This window comes from Plasmodium sp. gorilla clade G2 (assembly GCF_900097015.1).
Source record: "Plasmodium sp. gorilla clade G2 genome assembly, chromosome: 2".
Classification (NCBI taxonomy): domain Eukaryota; phylum Apicomplexa; class Aconoidasida; order Haemosporida; family Plasmodiidae; genus Plasmodium; species Plasmodium adleri (nom. inval.).
Window position 1 is genome coordinate 692,501 of NC_041694.1, and position 17,536 is coordinate 710,036.

General features: G+C 16.1%; 4 protein-coding genes across 4 annotated transcripts; 1 reads left to right on the forward strand and 3 right to left on the reverse strand.

Moving 5' to 3' along the window:
- Positions 1-700: 700 nt before the first annotated feature.
- PADL01_0218400 (replication factor C subunit 1, putative) lies at positions 701-3,430 on the reverse strand (the record flags this gene model as incomplete). The annotated part of the gene is made up of 1 exon (XM_028682847.1): positions 701-3,430. The coding sequence occupies one exon, from the start codon at positions 3,428-3,430 to the stop codon at positions 701-703; it is 2,730 nt and encodes a 909-aa protein (XP_028536421.1).
- A 1,607-nt stretch (positions 3,431-5,037) lies between these two features.
- Positions 5,038-6,078, reverse strand: PADL01_0218500 (Plasmodium exported protein (PHISTc), unknown function; the record flags this gene model as incomplete). Its single annotated transcript, XM_028682858.1, has 2 exons — positions 5,038-5,784; positions 5,938-6,078. The coding sequence occupies 2 exons, from the start codon at positions 6,076-6,078 to the stop codon at positions 5,038-5,040; spliced, it is 888 nt and encodes a 295-aa protein (XP_028536422.1).
- A 2,087-nt stretch (positions 6,079-8,165) lies between these two features.
- PADL01_0218600 (Plasmodium exported protein (PHISTc), unknown function) lies at positions 8,166-9,265 on the reverse strand (the record flags this gene model as incomplete). The annotated part of the gene is made up of 2 exons (XM_028682869.1): positions 8,166-9,089; positions 9,173-9,265. 2 exons carry the CDS (start codon positions 9,263-9,265, stop codon positions 8,166-8,168), a joined length of 1,017 nt encoding a protein of 338 aa, XP_028536423.1.
- A 3,504-nt stretch (positions 9,266-12,769) lies between these two features.
- PADL01_0218700 (Plasmodium exported protein, unknown function) lies at positions 12,770-13,637 on the forward strand (the record flags this gene model as incomplete). The annotated part of the gene is made up of 2 exons (XM_028682880.1): positions 12,770-12,979; positions 13,158-13,637. 2 exons carry the CDS (start codon positions 12,770-12,772, stop codon positions 13,635-13,637), a joined length of 690 nt encoding a protein of 229 aa, XP_028536424.1.
- Positions 13,638-17,536: the final 3,899 nt, after the last annotated feature.

Here is a 17,536-nt window from a genome sequence, read left to right on the forward strand (position 1 = left end):
TATTTTCTTATATTATAATTATATAGATATATTTTTAAAAATTTTATATTAAGTTCGTTTTCTTTCAAATTGATTTATTATAGGAATAAATTATACAATAATAAATAAATATTACTATACATATATATATATATATATATATATATATATATATATATATGTAAGGACAAAAAGTATAAATTAAAAAAAAAAAAAAAAGAAAAAATATACAAAATGATACACCCATATATTTGATATATATATAGCCAAAAATAAGAAGAATTTTTCTTATTTAAAAAGAAAAAAAAGAAAAAAAGGTGTGAATTCAAAAATTAATACATACAAATATGTATGTATATATACTTTTCATCATGGTTATTCTTTTAAAATATTGTTTATGAAAATAAATATATATAATAATATCATCATTGTATGTATAAGGAAGGATATGACTTGTAATTATATATATATATATATAAATATATGTACATATATATATATATATATATATATATATATATATATATATATATAATTATATATTTACAATAATGACATATTTTATTTAAGGTATATATGACAAAATTACATTTGTTGTTGTAAGTACATAATGTTTATATGAAAAAAAAAAAAAAAAAAAAAAAAAAACTTACGTAAAAATATATATATATATATATTTATATTTATCGATTGGTTTGAAATATTATTGTTTTTTTTTTTTTTATTTTGCTTTTTTCATAGGCTTTACTTTTGTAGAAGGTTTTGTTTTTAAGGTACCCTTTCTATCTATTTTTGTTTTGATTAGAACATCGTCATCTTTATCTTCTTTGGATTCACTTAGTTCATCCATATCTTCATCAGATTCGAACTCATTTAATTTAAATGTTGTTTTTTTTTCAGTTGATTTTAATCCTTTTTTTATAGAATTAGGATCAACTTTGATAACATGTGAAGAGTTATAAAGTCTAGTAAAAGATGATTTAAGTTTTGTATCTAATTTATCATATAGGTTTTCTTGATTTGGTAATCTAAGACAAGGTAAATTTTCAGTTACCATTTCTCTGGTAATACTATATTCTTCCATTATTTTGATAGCTTCATTTACATCTGATTTATGTAAAGGTGTCATAATTTTAAAATAGATATAATTTAAGAATCCTGATGTTACCATATATTTAGGGCATACATTTAATTTATATGATAGATTAAAACATAATTCATTTAGTAATCTTTTATTTTTATTAAATGTAGAAATTTTACCAAATGCTGTTGGGAAATTGACTCGTCCAGACATAAATGATTTTAATATTTTTATTCTCATAACTGGACATACACATGATAAAATAGCGAAATGAGGTAATAGAGCAAAATCCATATTTGATTTCATATTATATTTAATTTTATCAGCTAATGATAAATCATGTGCAATTTGTGAGAATACATTCCATTTATTTAAAGATGCAGATGATTTATCAGTATCATTAAAGACATTTGTATAATTTTCACTTATAAAGTATGGAATTAGTTCATAATCAACAAAAAATAGATCCATAATTTCTCTTATATTTAATTTTGATGATTCATTAAAATTTAATAATTTTAATGTAATTTCAAATGGGTTTGCTAATGATTGTATATTTTTATTAGAATTATTTAATTCTTTTTTTAAATCTAGAAATTGTATTCTTGTATATGTTTTTGATAATAATTGTAAGGTATTCAACATTTGTCTTATATCACCACATGTACTTTCCCATAATAATTCTAAAGCATTTGGTTCCATCATAATTCCTTCTTTTTTACATATTTCTAACAATCTTTTAACTACACTATTTTTTTGAGGCATACTAAATTTTAAATCATAACATTTATTTGCTAATGTTCTCATTTTATTATTTTGTCTATCATTACATATACATATTATTGGACATTTTGTTTTTTCAATCAATTTTAATATGGCTGTACTCCCACCTTTATCACCACTAGACATACCATCTACTTCATCCATAATAATACATGTTTTTGTTAATTTACGATTATTTAATGACATTATTGAATATCCACCTGTAGCCATTTCACTAATTTTTTCAACGGCAGCTTTATTTCTTTCATCAGATGCATTAAATTCGATAACATTATAACCTGATGCTTCTGAAACAATTTTGGCTGTTGTGGTTTTTCCTATTCCTGCAGGACCACTTAATAAAGCACATCTTGCATTAACATTTTCGAAAATTCCTCTAAATGTTTTTTGTGCTTGTTTCTTTATTCCTTTAATACATACATCTTCCCAACTAGCTAGCCAATTTTGTAATTTTATTACATTTTGATTATTACCTACTAATTCGTTAATATTTTTAGGTCTATATTTTTCTACCCACAATTGATTAAGAATTTCTTTTTCTGCATTATGTGTATCTTTCTTTTGATTATTATATGTATCTTTCTTCTCGATATTATATGTATCTTTCTTTTCGATATTATATGTATCTTTCCTTTCTGTTTTAATTGTATCAGATACGTGTATATTATCATTTGATTCTGTTTGATCAGTTTGTGGTAATAATTTCAAAAGTTCTTCTTCATTTAATATTTTAATATTAGATTTCTGTTGTTGTTGTAATTCAAAAGCTTTAGTATATTTTCTACCTTCATTAAATAACCTTCCATCTTCTAGATATTCTCCATGGACTAGATAATTGGTTTTAGTTGACACAGCTGTCATTACACTACCTCCATGTTCTTTAATTTTTGATTGTAATTCATCTCTTGTAAAATTTTTGAATACTCCTGTAATTACAAATTTTTGATTATGAAAAGGTAAATAATCAAATTTTTGTAAATCTTCATTATTATTATTATGTTCAGTTTTTTGTTTTTTTCCAGGAGAGATAAGAACACTTTTTTTACTTTTAATTGTATCACTTTCGCTACTAATTTCATATTGTTCTCTTTCTCTTTTGATATTTGATTTATTGATTTCATTTTTAGGACTTACGTTGTTACTTTTTGCGTCTTCTTTGGTGACCTTATTATCATTTTGTAATATATTAAAATAGTCATTAAGATTATTCACAACACGTTTCTCATCTTCTTTACCATTGGATTTCTTCACTGTGTTATTATCCTCAAGTTTTTTTGAAGCGGGTTTAAAAAAGGATGTTATATCATAAAATTTGTTTGACGTTTTTGATGACTTATTTTCTAATGATTTCCTATTACTACTTTTATTATTATTACTATAATTGTTATTATTATTATTATCATCATCATCAATATATATGGAGTCACTTTTTTTTTGCGATTTGGATTTTTCTATTTTATTATTACTTATAAAATCATCATCATCATCGTCATGAAATAAGGAACTAGATAATTTTTTGAGCCTCTTCTTTTTCCTACCACCATCACTTTCGTCATCACTGAATAATTTTTTCCCTGTCGAACTCATTTATGAAGTAAAATATAAATTCACAAGGATAAAGAAAAATTAATTCAAAATGATAATATGTGTATATTCTTTATATGTGTATACCTTTTGGTATTTATATGGAGAAACACAGATATATAATATATTTTGGATGAAAAATAAAATAAATAATTAAATAAATAAATACATAAATGTTTTATTATATATATATATAATATTTTTGTAATCTGTTTTATAATTTTTTTATTTTTTTATTTTTGTATAGTAGTATTTAGATAAGCCAAAAAGATAAGGTGTGTATGTAATATTATTTTAAAAGGAGAAAAAATGAATTAAAAAAAAAAAAAAAAAAAAAAAAAATAGTTTAAACAAAATAGTTCAGGTAACACATAAATGAATTTAAAACTTTAGGAATAAAGCAATATATTTTTTGTGAATATAAATTTTTGTTTTAAAAGAAAAGAAAAATATAATAAATAATATATATATATATATCAAATAAAGAAGCATATACATGATAAAAAAAAAAGGTATTGTTAAAATATGCATAATATTTTTATTTATCTTTTAAAAATTGCAATAATATAATAATATATATATAACAATAATTGTTTGTATAAATTATGAACGTTAGCATATTTTAAGGAGCTTAATATATTTATATAATATTTTATAAGTGATTCCTATTCCTTTTGTAATAATTAATAAGGAATATATAAATATTTTTATTTTTAATGTAATATTTGACAATATGTAAAATTTTTTCTTTTTTTTTTTTTTTTTTTTTTTTTTTTCTTGTCATTTAAAAAAATGATTAAAAGAAATTATATTAAAAAGTATTTTTTCTTTTAAAAAAAAAAGAAATATTTCCTATATATATATATATATATATATATATTGTAATTTTTATATATTTATAATAAAAGTGTATATATTATATATATATTATATGTGTAAATTTATATGCTACAATATGGTTAACATAATATTTATAAAATATTATATTCCTTCTTGTAATTATATGCGAATGCTATATTTCTTTATTATGCTTGTCTATTATATTTATTTTACATATAAATGTGTAGATAAATTATAAGATTGTTATATATATATATATATATATATATATATAATATATAAATACGATGAACATTTTTTATACTTCTTTTTTTTTTTTTTTTTTTTTTTTTTTTTTCTTCTTTTTTATATTTATTAAATTATATTTTGTCTTTTATATGTTATGAATAAAAATATAATCTGCTCATATATATATAAATGAAAAGAAAATTATGATGGTCAAATAATATAAGTTATATTTAATATATATATATAATATATATATGTATTTAATATATGTTTAAATAAGTATATCAAATATATTTCCATTTATATATTATTTTATGTACAAAATTTTTACGGTAAGACAAATGCAATATGAAGTAAAAAAAAAAAAAAAGTAAAATAATATAAAAATAGGATAAAAACAAACAAACAAGTATGAAATTTAACAATTAATAAATAAAACTAACAAATAAATGTGTAATATATATATATATATATGTATAATACATGTGTTACATTTTAATTTTTAGAATATCTTAAAATAATTTATGATATATTTTATATTTTTATTTACCTTTTATTATGTTATTTTGTAAGATTTTGTTCCATTTATTTTCCATTTTATTGATAAGGTTATACCATGATTCTCCTAAGATATCGATGAATTGAATATAATCATTACGTGGGCATTCATCTTTATCAAATAATTCATAGAATTTTTTCATGGAAATATAATCTTTGTTATGTAGTGTACATATAAGATCATCATATGCTTTATTCCATAATTTAAATAAAATTTTATTTGGAATGTTATGAAAAGAACATAATGATTCAAAACGTGCCCATACATTATCTATCATATTATAATATTTTTTCCTAGAATTATTAGAATAATTATACCATATAATATACATATCTTTTTTACTAACATATTCATCTAATTTATCAAGTTTATCATTTATTTCATCATCAGATAATCTATCGTATTCTTCTTCATTTATTTTGTTCAATTCATCTTTATTTCCAAAATTATTAATGAAACTATTTTTAAGTTCATCGGTTATCCTATTTTCAACATTATTTACATTAGTACTGTTGTCATTTAAATTATTATTATGCATCATATTATTATTGAAGATATTCATTACTTCTTCATCTTCTATTGAATAATCATTTAAATCACTGCTCAAAGGTCTAGAGGTAATATTTGCGATATGATGATGTCGTAAATGTTCAGACATTTGTCTTGAATTTTTTTGGTTATGCTTATAGGAAGAATGTACGTCTACCTGCTTATTCAACTTGGAATTAATCTAAAATGAAAAAAAAGAAATATATATATATATATATATATGTAGATATTTTATTATTATGCATACTATATTAAATTGCATCATATTATATTTTATATTATGTAATGTTCTTGTCATTTTCTCTTATTAATAAACACCCCAAAACAATATTACCTGTATGAGGATATTATATAAAGCAAAAAGTACAAGAGGAAAGAAAATTTTGAAAAAAGTGGAAAAAATGAAACCACTTTTTTTTTTATATTTTAATTCGTCCTTTTTTATTAAAAAATTATAATTATTTCTTGATATCATTTTATAAATCTAAAGGTATCTAAATAAATAATTAAATAGAGGATAAGTTTTATAAAAATATTACTTTAGGTATATTATTCAAAAAGAAAAAAAAAAAAAAAAAAAATGTAACCCAAAATTTAAATAATAAGTTAAAAAAAAAATATAAATAATTAAAATGAGGGGTACATTAAAGAAATATTAAAACAAATAGATAAATAAATATAATATATAAAAAAAAATATATATACATATATGTTATATATTTATATTATATTTATTATATATATATTTTTGTTTCTACATTTTATTTTATTTTATTTTATTTAATTTTATTTATTTCATGTTGGAATATTTTTGGTTGTTTTATATATTATACTTTAAATTTGTAATATATGTTACAACATTTATAAAAAATTTGAAAAATGAAAAAATGAAAAATATAAACAATAATTATAAAATGACGATAAATAATACAAATAATTATTAAATAAGAATATTATAATAAATATATACAATATATAATATAAATATATTGGAATAATTTATAGAACAACTCTCAAATACTTAAATAAAATATTATAAATATTAAAAAATATGTATAATTAATTATATACATATAATATATATATTTGAATGAGAAAAAAATGAAATAAAAAAGTTTTTATAATTTCTTGGATGAAAATTTGTTTTTTATTTATCTATATTTTTTATATAAAAATATTTTTAATATATATTATATATATATATAAATATATATATTTTTTCTTAATAATGATATGAAAATACAAGTTGTAAAAACATGCATATTATATAATTATTAAATTTAAAATTTTGGGGTAGTAGACGATTCATTTGTAATATAAATAATAATAATATGTATATATATATAATATATATAGGTAAATATAAAAATAATTTTATTTTATTATTGTATTTATAATATCTCATTAAAAAAAAAACACTAAAATAATAGAACCAAGACATATAATTATTTATATATATATAATATTCTTATGATAATTTTTTTTTAATATTTCTATTTTCTATGTATAATTATTATTTTTACTTTTTAAGTTACTTTAATAGAATATTATTCAGGGTTTATATATTAAAAAAAAAAAAAAAAAATTATATACATTATATATAATATATATATTATATATATATATATATTCATAAGAGTGTTAAAATATATATAGAACAAAATGAAGTGTACGGTCAAATTAATTTTGTTCTTGTTTTTTATAGATTAATATAATAATTATTATCATTTTAATAATACAACCAATAAATTATTATTATATAATAATATTTAAATATATATATTTATTAATATTTTATAATAATGTTTTTTTCAACTTAAATATGATTTAATAAAAATTGTCAGAAAATTTTAATCCTATGTTTATAATAAATATTTTAAAAAGCATATACATAAAATAATTTTTTAAATATTTTTATAAATATATATTTATATTTATATTTATAATATTTGGTGTTATATGTATGTGGAATAATATTATATATTACTACATATATTTTATTCTTGATCCAATTTTTTTTTTTTTTTTTTTTTTTTAATTTTACTAATATTGTTTCAAATGATATTTTAATAATTGTTTTTAACAGAATGTAAATAAAAAATTAAACAACAACGTTAAGATAAAGATAAATAATATATATATATATATATAATATTAGATTAATTATAAATTAAGTATAGAATAATTTTTTTTTTTTTTTTAGTGCGTATAATATTAATACGCAAAGATTATTAAAAGTAAAAAAAACGAAAAAAATAATAAATAAATTTAAATATATAAATTATAATATACTGACAAAGGAGATATTAACATGTTTATATGCAAGTATATTTTAAAATATATATATATATATATATATATATATATATATAAGTACACTAAATAAAATGTAGAATAATGTGTAATGGATTGTATTCTTTTTTTTCTTTATTGTGATGTGTTATAGATGATAAGATGTTGTAAGTAAATATTTCTTTAAAATAATAATATGAATAAATAAATATAGACATATATATATATATATATATATATATATATATATATATATATATTTTTGTTTATTTATTTATTTATCCTTGGGGGGAAATTATGAGGAATGATTGTAATCCATTTATATCTCATGACACTAATTATTTCATTCCATATTTTTCTCGTCATATTAATAAAATTGATATATATAGCTGGATCACATATTTCTGTATTGAATATATTTAAAAAGTCATTATAAATGTTATTGTCTTCTTCTCTAAATTCAGAAATAAGTTCAGGATATAATTTCCACCATACTTTATTAAAAGCAATATCTGAAAAGTTATTTTTATCTGATTCTTCTTTTACATATGACCAAAGTTCATTCATCACATCTACATATTTTCTTATATAATTATAACGAACGTTTGTCCATATGAAAAAGAGTTCATCCTTAGTAATATTCTCATGTATATTTTGAATCATTATATCAATTTTTTCATCTGTTAGGTTTTGAATATATTCAACTTTTTCATCATCAATATTCTTTAAAAATAATCTGACTGTATATTTCTTTTTTTGGTCATTTATATTATTACTCTTTTTATTATATTTCTTGTACTTCTTTTGTGTGTTCCCAACTATGTCGTAGTCATTTTTTTTGTTTTCTTTGGCGTCATTATTATTTATACTATTAATAGGTCTATTCCTATTTTGAGAATCTATTTTCTTTTCTTTATGTGATAAATATGTTTTGTTGTATAAAGGAGTACCATCAACATTTACATGAGGGACTTCCTTTTCATTTACATGAGGGACTTCCTTTTCATTTACATGAGGGATTTCCTTTTCATTTTCATGAGGGACCTCTTTTTCATTTACCTGTGAATTGAAAACTTTTCCTAGTATTTTTTTTTGAATCAGATTCTTCAATTTTTGAGCAAGTTTTCTTTTATGGGTGCTTTTCATAAGTGCTTGAGAGTTGGTAAAATTTATGTAAGCACTAATGGATTTATGCTACAAATTGTGTTATAAAAAATGAATACATATATATATATATATATATATAATATTTATTTTTTTTTTTATTAATTACTTACTTGTGTAGGGTGAAATAAGAGGATATAAATAGTAAGGAACACTAAAATGATCAAATTAGACATCTTAAATATATATGCATTTTTGTGCCTCATTGTGTTGCTAGTTTTTAAGATGTAAAAAAATTTTTCTTCTTTTGTGATAAATATGTTTATATATTTTAATTTATTTATTTTTTTTTTTTTTTTTTTTTTTTTTTTTTGTCTATTATAAGAAACGTTTGTAATAATAACATAAAAAAATAATGTTTATGTGAACCTATTTATTACGCATTATTTATATCTATATTAAAGTAATGAATTATATATTTAAGAATTCACCACATATATATATATATATATATATATATATATATATATATATGTGAAAGTATATTTTTGGCCATTTTATCAAAGAATTATATATATTTTATATTTTATCCATTTAATATATATAGGTGAAAACAATTAAGGTTAATTTTTGTTATGAATACTAAAGTATTCTAAATATTCTGAATAGTCATATTATATTTCAGGTATGTTATGTATATATAATTATATGATATATGTTATATATATAATTTATTAGTATTCTACTACTGTTAGATTAAAAAGGAATATATATTAAGCATGTATGGCGTCTATATAATTGGTACATTTGAAATATATCTTAAAAATATAAAAAAAATAATGTATAATAATATTATGGTAAATATAAATTATACACTCATGTCAGGCATAAATTCCTACATTTTTCACAAATATGAAAATAATAAAAAAATAATAAAATATAATAATATATAAGTATTTAAACTTTAATATCACATATATATATATATATATATATAATACAATAAAATTGATTTTATAAAAATATAATATTTGGGGAATAGTAAAATATCATGTTATTTATTTATTAAATTCTTTACTATTTATGTATTACTGGTTTATGTTTTTTTGCGAATATGAAATATTTTAGAGTTATTTTTATTTTATTCCAATAAATGGAATACATAAAAAAAAAATGATAAATATTATAAAATATATTTTGTGTATAATTTTCCTTTTTCATATGTAGAAAAATTAATATACACATACACATACATATGTAAATATATATATATATATATATATAATATGGTGTATTTTTTTTTTTTTTTTTTTTTTTTACGAATAGAAATATAAAATATATTATATTATATTAATTTTTTAAGTTTTCATATAACTTTAATTATTTGCATATTATTTTATACATTTGTATATAATATTTTTATTTTTTTCATGCATATTTTTTTAACAGACTATATATTATTTAATTATGGTTGTACACCTTTTTTTTTTTTTTTTTTTTTTTTTTTTTGTTATTCAATTATATAATAAATTTATATCCTTTTTTCTGTTCATTTTTTTTTAGAAAATATTGTACTTTTTATTTTATTTTTTTTAAATATAAAAATATATGTATAATATTTATTTATATATAATAAAATTAAGAGGAACTGTTAATAAAAAAAAAAAAAAAATTCATAAATATATATATATATATATATATATATTATAACGATGATACAAAATATGCATTTTTTTTTTTTTTTTATGTACACTAATATTTAATTATTTATATATTATATATAGATAATGATAAATGAAAATGTTTATATGGTCCTGAATATCATATACTTATATATGTGTTGAAATATATTAAAAGGAAAAATTAGTTATTTAATATATAAAAATATTATGCATAGAAAATGCTTAAAATAAAAAATTCTTTAGACATAATTTTTAATCAATGTTGCTATTAATAATTGAATATTTATTGCTCAGATTATTTTATTTTATTTTATTTTCATTTCATTTTTTTTTTTTTTTTTTGTTTTCTTTTATTGTATGTATGCACAACTGTTCAACATTGTTTTATAGAAAAGGGAAAAATTAATATATTACGTAAAATAATTATAAATATAAATATATATATATATATATATATGTATATATATATATGTTTCCCAGTTGGTCATAAATCTTTTATGTCATAAATGTAGAATTTACAAAACGAACATTCTTTTTTTTTTTTTTTTTTTTTTTTTTTTGAATTTTTGGTCTCAATTCATTTTTCGTTATATTTTCTATGATTCAATTTTTTGTTTGTTTTGTTATGATATATATTTAAAATGTATAATTAAAAAAAATAATGAAAAACAATTTATTATAAAAATTTAAATAATTCAAGTAAATAAATATGTATTAATATATATTAATTAAAAAATATATTTTATAAAATATCTTACTAATATATATTTATTTTAAATATATATATTATATTACTACATACCATTATATAAATATACTAAAAAGGAGGGAAGGAGAAAAAACTGATATTCCATTTTTATATTATTTTACAATAATATAAATAAAAAACAAAAAAAAAAATATACATATATTTTTTGTATTATATATAATAATATAATGTTTCCGAAAATTTTTATTATTATATAAAATATATATTTATAGAATTTTTCTACTTGCATATATAAATTAATATATATAATATTTCCATTATATATATATATATAAAAAAAAAAAAAAAAAAAAAAAAAAAAGGTATAGTATATTATATTTATATAATATTAAAAAAATATACCTTTTAATATAATAATACTAAATAAAAATAAACTGAGAAAAATAATATTCTATTATTATAAAGTACAAATAATATATATATTATATATTTATTATATATAATATTATATATATTAATATATGTATTATATCTTTGTGAAAGTGTCATCAGTTAGCATGCTTTAGCTAAATAAAAAATAAAGAAATCTTTTTTCTTTTTCTTTTTCTTTTTTTTTTTTTTTAATAATTTATTATTATTATATATATAATTAATTTTTTAAATAATAATATTATATATTTGTGAATATATATATTATTATATATGTTATATTAAATATGTAATATATATATTATATATATTTATATTTTTTAATATTTTTTTTTTTTTTTTTTTTTGAGAATTTTTAGTATGAAAAAAATAAAAAAATAAGAATAAAAAAAAAAAAGAGTTGTTCTGTATATAAATAATATTTATGAATTAATATAAATTATATATTTGACCCCAAGTTGTAAATTTTAGAAAGAAAAAAAAAAAAAAAATGAAAAAAATGATAATAATATATTACATATATATGTAAGTTCCTTGTTTTAGTGAAATAATATATTCATAATTTTCACACCCATAAAAATCTTTAGAAAAATAAAATATATTATTATATATACATAATGTATATATTATAATATATATGTATTTTATATTATATATTTATATATATATTTTTTCCCCATAGTTTTATGCATTATTTTATATTTATTTTTTAATTATTATTATTATTTTATTTGTTATATTATGTAAATATATATATATATATATATTTTTACCATTACTTATTTTTTTTTTTTTAATTTTTCTTTTTTTTTTTTTCCATATATTTTACGCTTTATTTTATTTTGTTTTCCGAAGTAACCAAAACAATAAAAAAAAAAAAAAAAAAAAAATATTATATATATATATATATATATATATATGTATATATAAAATATAAAAAATATAAAAAAATGAATAAGAAAAATTATTGCATTAACCCAAGTAACCTTAATATAAATAAAAATAACGAATACAATAAAAATGTACCGTTAAATATTTTGGATGTGAATATGAAAAATATGAAAAAGAGTACAAGTGCTAAAGATAATTTGTTTGTGTTCATAAAGAAAGCTTTTATGTTTGGTTTAATAATTTGCTTATTCCAATGTTTATTTTTTATGGTTAGTTAAAAAAAACAAAAAAAAAAAAAAACAATTCGTCAATTTGTTTTATATAATTGTTTTCTCAAATGAGAAATAGAACTTCTTTTGGATTCAATTATATATATATGTATATATGTATATTTATTTATATATTTGTATGTGTAATATATTTATTATTTTATTTTTCAATTTATAGTCCACATTTAGTACAAATGATAATAACAAGATTGAGAAAATTAATAAATATATAATAAGTCGAAATTTAATAGAAGGTGGTGAACATTTAAATAAGTCCTATGTACAGGTAAAAGAAAATATAGTTGATAAGATTGAAAACATTTATGAAAATAAGAGGAAAACTTTTATTACTAAGGTTAAAGACTTTTTTAAGAAGATAAGTAATTATATTGAAAAAGAAATACGTCAAGTATTAACATATATTAAAGATGGAAAAAAAGATACAGTGAAAAGTGGTGTAACCTTTTTTAATAAAATTATAGCTTTTTTTAAGGGTTTACAAATATTTTCAATGCCTATATTAACAACAGTATCAGCAATTTTACTTTATAAATTTAAATATCAGTTGGCATCCTTATTGTTTGGATTTTTACCATTAATTTCAGGTATTTTTATTATGTACAAAATAATAAAAGTGAATAGCGAAATGTCCAAATAAAGGTACACATAGATTATTATTAGTTTAATGTATATATGTATTTTTTTTTTTTTTTTTTTTTTTTGTTGTTCCGTAAAATAAAAAAAAAAATAAAACTGAAAGATGCGCATTATGTTATCATTATAACGACTTTTGCCAAATTTTTTTATAATTATAAAAATATATATATATATATATATATATATATATATATGACTTGATTTTTTAAGTATTATTTTTATTATCTTATTTTATGACATAATAATTGTTTCATTTCATTTTGTTATATTTTAATTTATTTATCTTTTCTTATATTTTCTTTTTATTTTATTTTATTTTATTTTATTTTATTTTATTTTATTTTATTTTTTTTTTTTTTTTTTTTTTTTTTTTTTTTTGTTATGATTTAAAAATATTATTTCATAATACATAGTTTCATTAATTATGTAATTATTATAAATATTTATATTAGATACAAAAATATTTATTTTGTATAAAGTATTTATTGGTCTTTTAAATTTTATTATATTTTTAATAACCAAACGTACATATAATCTTTATATTTCCTATAATAAGAAATTTTTTTTTTTTTCTACATTGAACCAGTAACAGGTTTAGCATTTTATATTTAATAATTATATATGTTGGATTATTTTATTATTACCTTAAGAAAAAAAATAAAAAAAAATTATATCATTCTAATTTAAAAGTTTTTATTTTGTGATAAAGGGGGGAATGGAAAATTATAATATATACAAGCATATATATATATATAATATGTGAAATATTATCATAACATAGAAGATCATATTAAATAGATTTTCTTTTATTTTTAAAAAATTCTAATAACAAGATGAGAAAACTATTAGAATTATGATATAAAATATTTCATGTTTTTTAATTTCTTTTTTTTTTAGATGGATTTTTTATTATGTGTTTAATTATATTTTTATAAGGTTCACTACAAAAAATAAAAAAAAAAAACACACAAACAATAAAATTATAATTGAAAGATAGAAATATTATATATAGTAATTATTTTTTATTATTCTTAATAATGAAGATAAATTATTAGGATAAACGGCTTTATTTGGTTTGCATGTAAATATTATCACATTAGAAAAAAAAAAAAAATAAAATAAATCAATAAATAATAATTCTTCCTAATAGGAACATAGATCATTTCTGTAATATATTTTTATTTTATATTTAGAAAAATACTATTTATAAATATAACTTCAAAAAATATAAGATTATATAATTTTTGTGATGAATATTACTATTAATAAATTGTTGTAAAATAAAATATTGCGCCTGGAATATTTTGAATATATAATATATATTATAGAATATAATATATATATTACTATATGATATGAAAAAATAATAATAAAATAGGATATGTAATATTTTTATATTTTGTTAATGTTGACACATATTTTAATATGAAAATACGAATAATCTGTAGATGTATATATAGTATATATATATGGAATATTATAGAACCGAAAATACACTAATGTATCGTATAAAACAACATTTATTTTAAATAATAAGTGTGTTTATATTAAATTTCATTAAGTATAGTATAATATATAGATTTTTTTTTTTTTTTTTTTTTTTTTTTGTGTTTATTTTACTCTTATAATACATTTGATAATTAACCATTGAAATTCCACACTAAAAAAAATATTTTATTACAATTTATAATAATATATAATGATATATTTAAAACCGAATAAAAATACTATTGATTATAGGATGTAATTAAAGAATCTATATATAATATATATTATATATATAAGGAAGTCTTATTTTAAATATAAATAATATATATAATATATGGATAATATTACCATATAAAAATCCTGAGACGTTTTTTTTATAATATAAATTAGGCATTAAAAAACAGTATATTATTATTTTTTTAAAACTAGAATTTATCATGGTTTGTAAAAATTTTAAATACATGCAAGCAATTAAATGAAATTTTTTTTTTTTTTTTTATCTATTTACTATTAAAATAATTAATTAAATTCTTAATTAATTTTTATTCAAAAATAATATTAATATATATTATAAATATATATTATAATATAATTTCAAAAGGTATTAAAATGAAAAAAGAAAAAAAGCCCCCAAAAAAAAAAAAAAGAACTTTTGCATGTATAATAATAAAAAAAATATATATATAATATATAAAATAAAATAATATATTTATAATACCTTGAAAGCAAAATTTTTTTTTATTAATTCGTTTTATATAAAAACAATATTATAAATATATTATTTATTTATAAATATATTATTATTTTATAAATATATTATAAGAGTCTTAAAAATGGTTATTTAGGTTTTTATAACGAATAAAAAAAAAAAAAAAAGTAAATATTTATCAAAGAATATTATATATATATATAATTACGTTTCCTTCTTTTTTAAATAAGATTTTATATTTTTTGTTGTAAAAATTCCTTTTTTTTTTTCATACAAAAATATGAATAGTTGATATTAGAATTATATAGAATATAATAAAATGTAATAATTTCTTAGTAATATTTTATGCATATATAATATATAAATGCGAAATAATAAATTAAAAAAGCATTCACTATTTTTTTTTTTTAATAAAATTTTATAAAAACATTATATAATAATACTATTTATATATTATAATATGTAAATATATATTTGTATATAGTAAATCGCATTTTATCCCCTATTTATCTAAAAATTTGTTTTAGATCTATTATTAATACAATTATAAATATATTTATAATATATGTTATATTTTTTATTGTATTATTTTAATGAGCAAAATATATATTTCTCGTTATTTAATAAAAGAAAATAAAGTTATACTTTATAAATAAATAAATATTTTATTATTTAACATTAAAATAAAAAATTATAGGTAGTTGGTTTCCTCTTTTTTTAGTTTTTTTTTCTTTTCTTTTATTTTTTATTTTGGTTATAGAGAAGAGGATTGTTATATATAATATAATATTTTATTATATATTTATATTACAAATATAAAAATAATACAAAATAATATTATTTAATAAATCTATATAAAATTATATTATACATATAATTAATTATTATATTATTTATTTTATATATTTTATATACATGTAAATAATTAATTTATAAATAATAAAAATATAATAATAAGTTAATATATTTTTTTGTAACATAATTTTTTATGTAATATTTTTTTTATTGTAATATATAAAAATATATTTATAATAAGTACTTGAAAAAAAAAAAAAAAAAAATTATAAAAATAAAATGGTTTCTATTGGAACAAAAGAATAATTAGAAATATAATATTATATATATATTTATATATGTTTATTATAATATTCTTATATAAAAAACGAAATATAATATATTTATATATATTAGTTTAGAAATCTTTTTATGATAATAATATAATTTTTTTATTATAGAAAAATAACCTTTTTAATTATTTATAAGTTTTGTAATAGTTTTTAAAATTTTTTTTTTTTTTTTTTTTACATTGAATGTATAAAATGATCCTTATATAAGGTATATTTTTGTTTTTGTAAAATATTAATATTTTTAGAGTTTTTTTTTTTTTTTTTTTTTCAATGTTTAAAATAATTGGATTATAATATAAAAAAAAAAAAAAAGAAAAAAAGTGTTATAATATTTACTAACTAACAATAACTTCAATTTTTATTGAAGTTGTTTATCACTATATTATATATTTTTTTTTTTTTTTTTTTTGAAATAACAAAATATATACCTATATATTCACTAACGAGAAAAAAATGGTGTAAGGTTTTTATATAATAAGAATTATATAATAGAGAAATAATATAGTGATGGTAATGGAATATTTATATACTATATATTTTAGGGTATATTAATATATATATATATTTATATATATA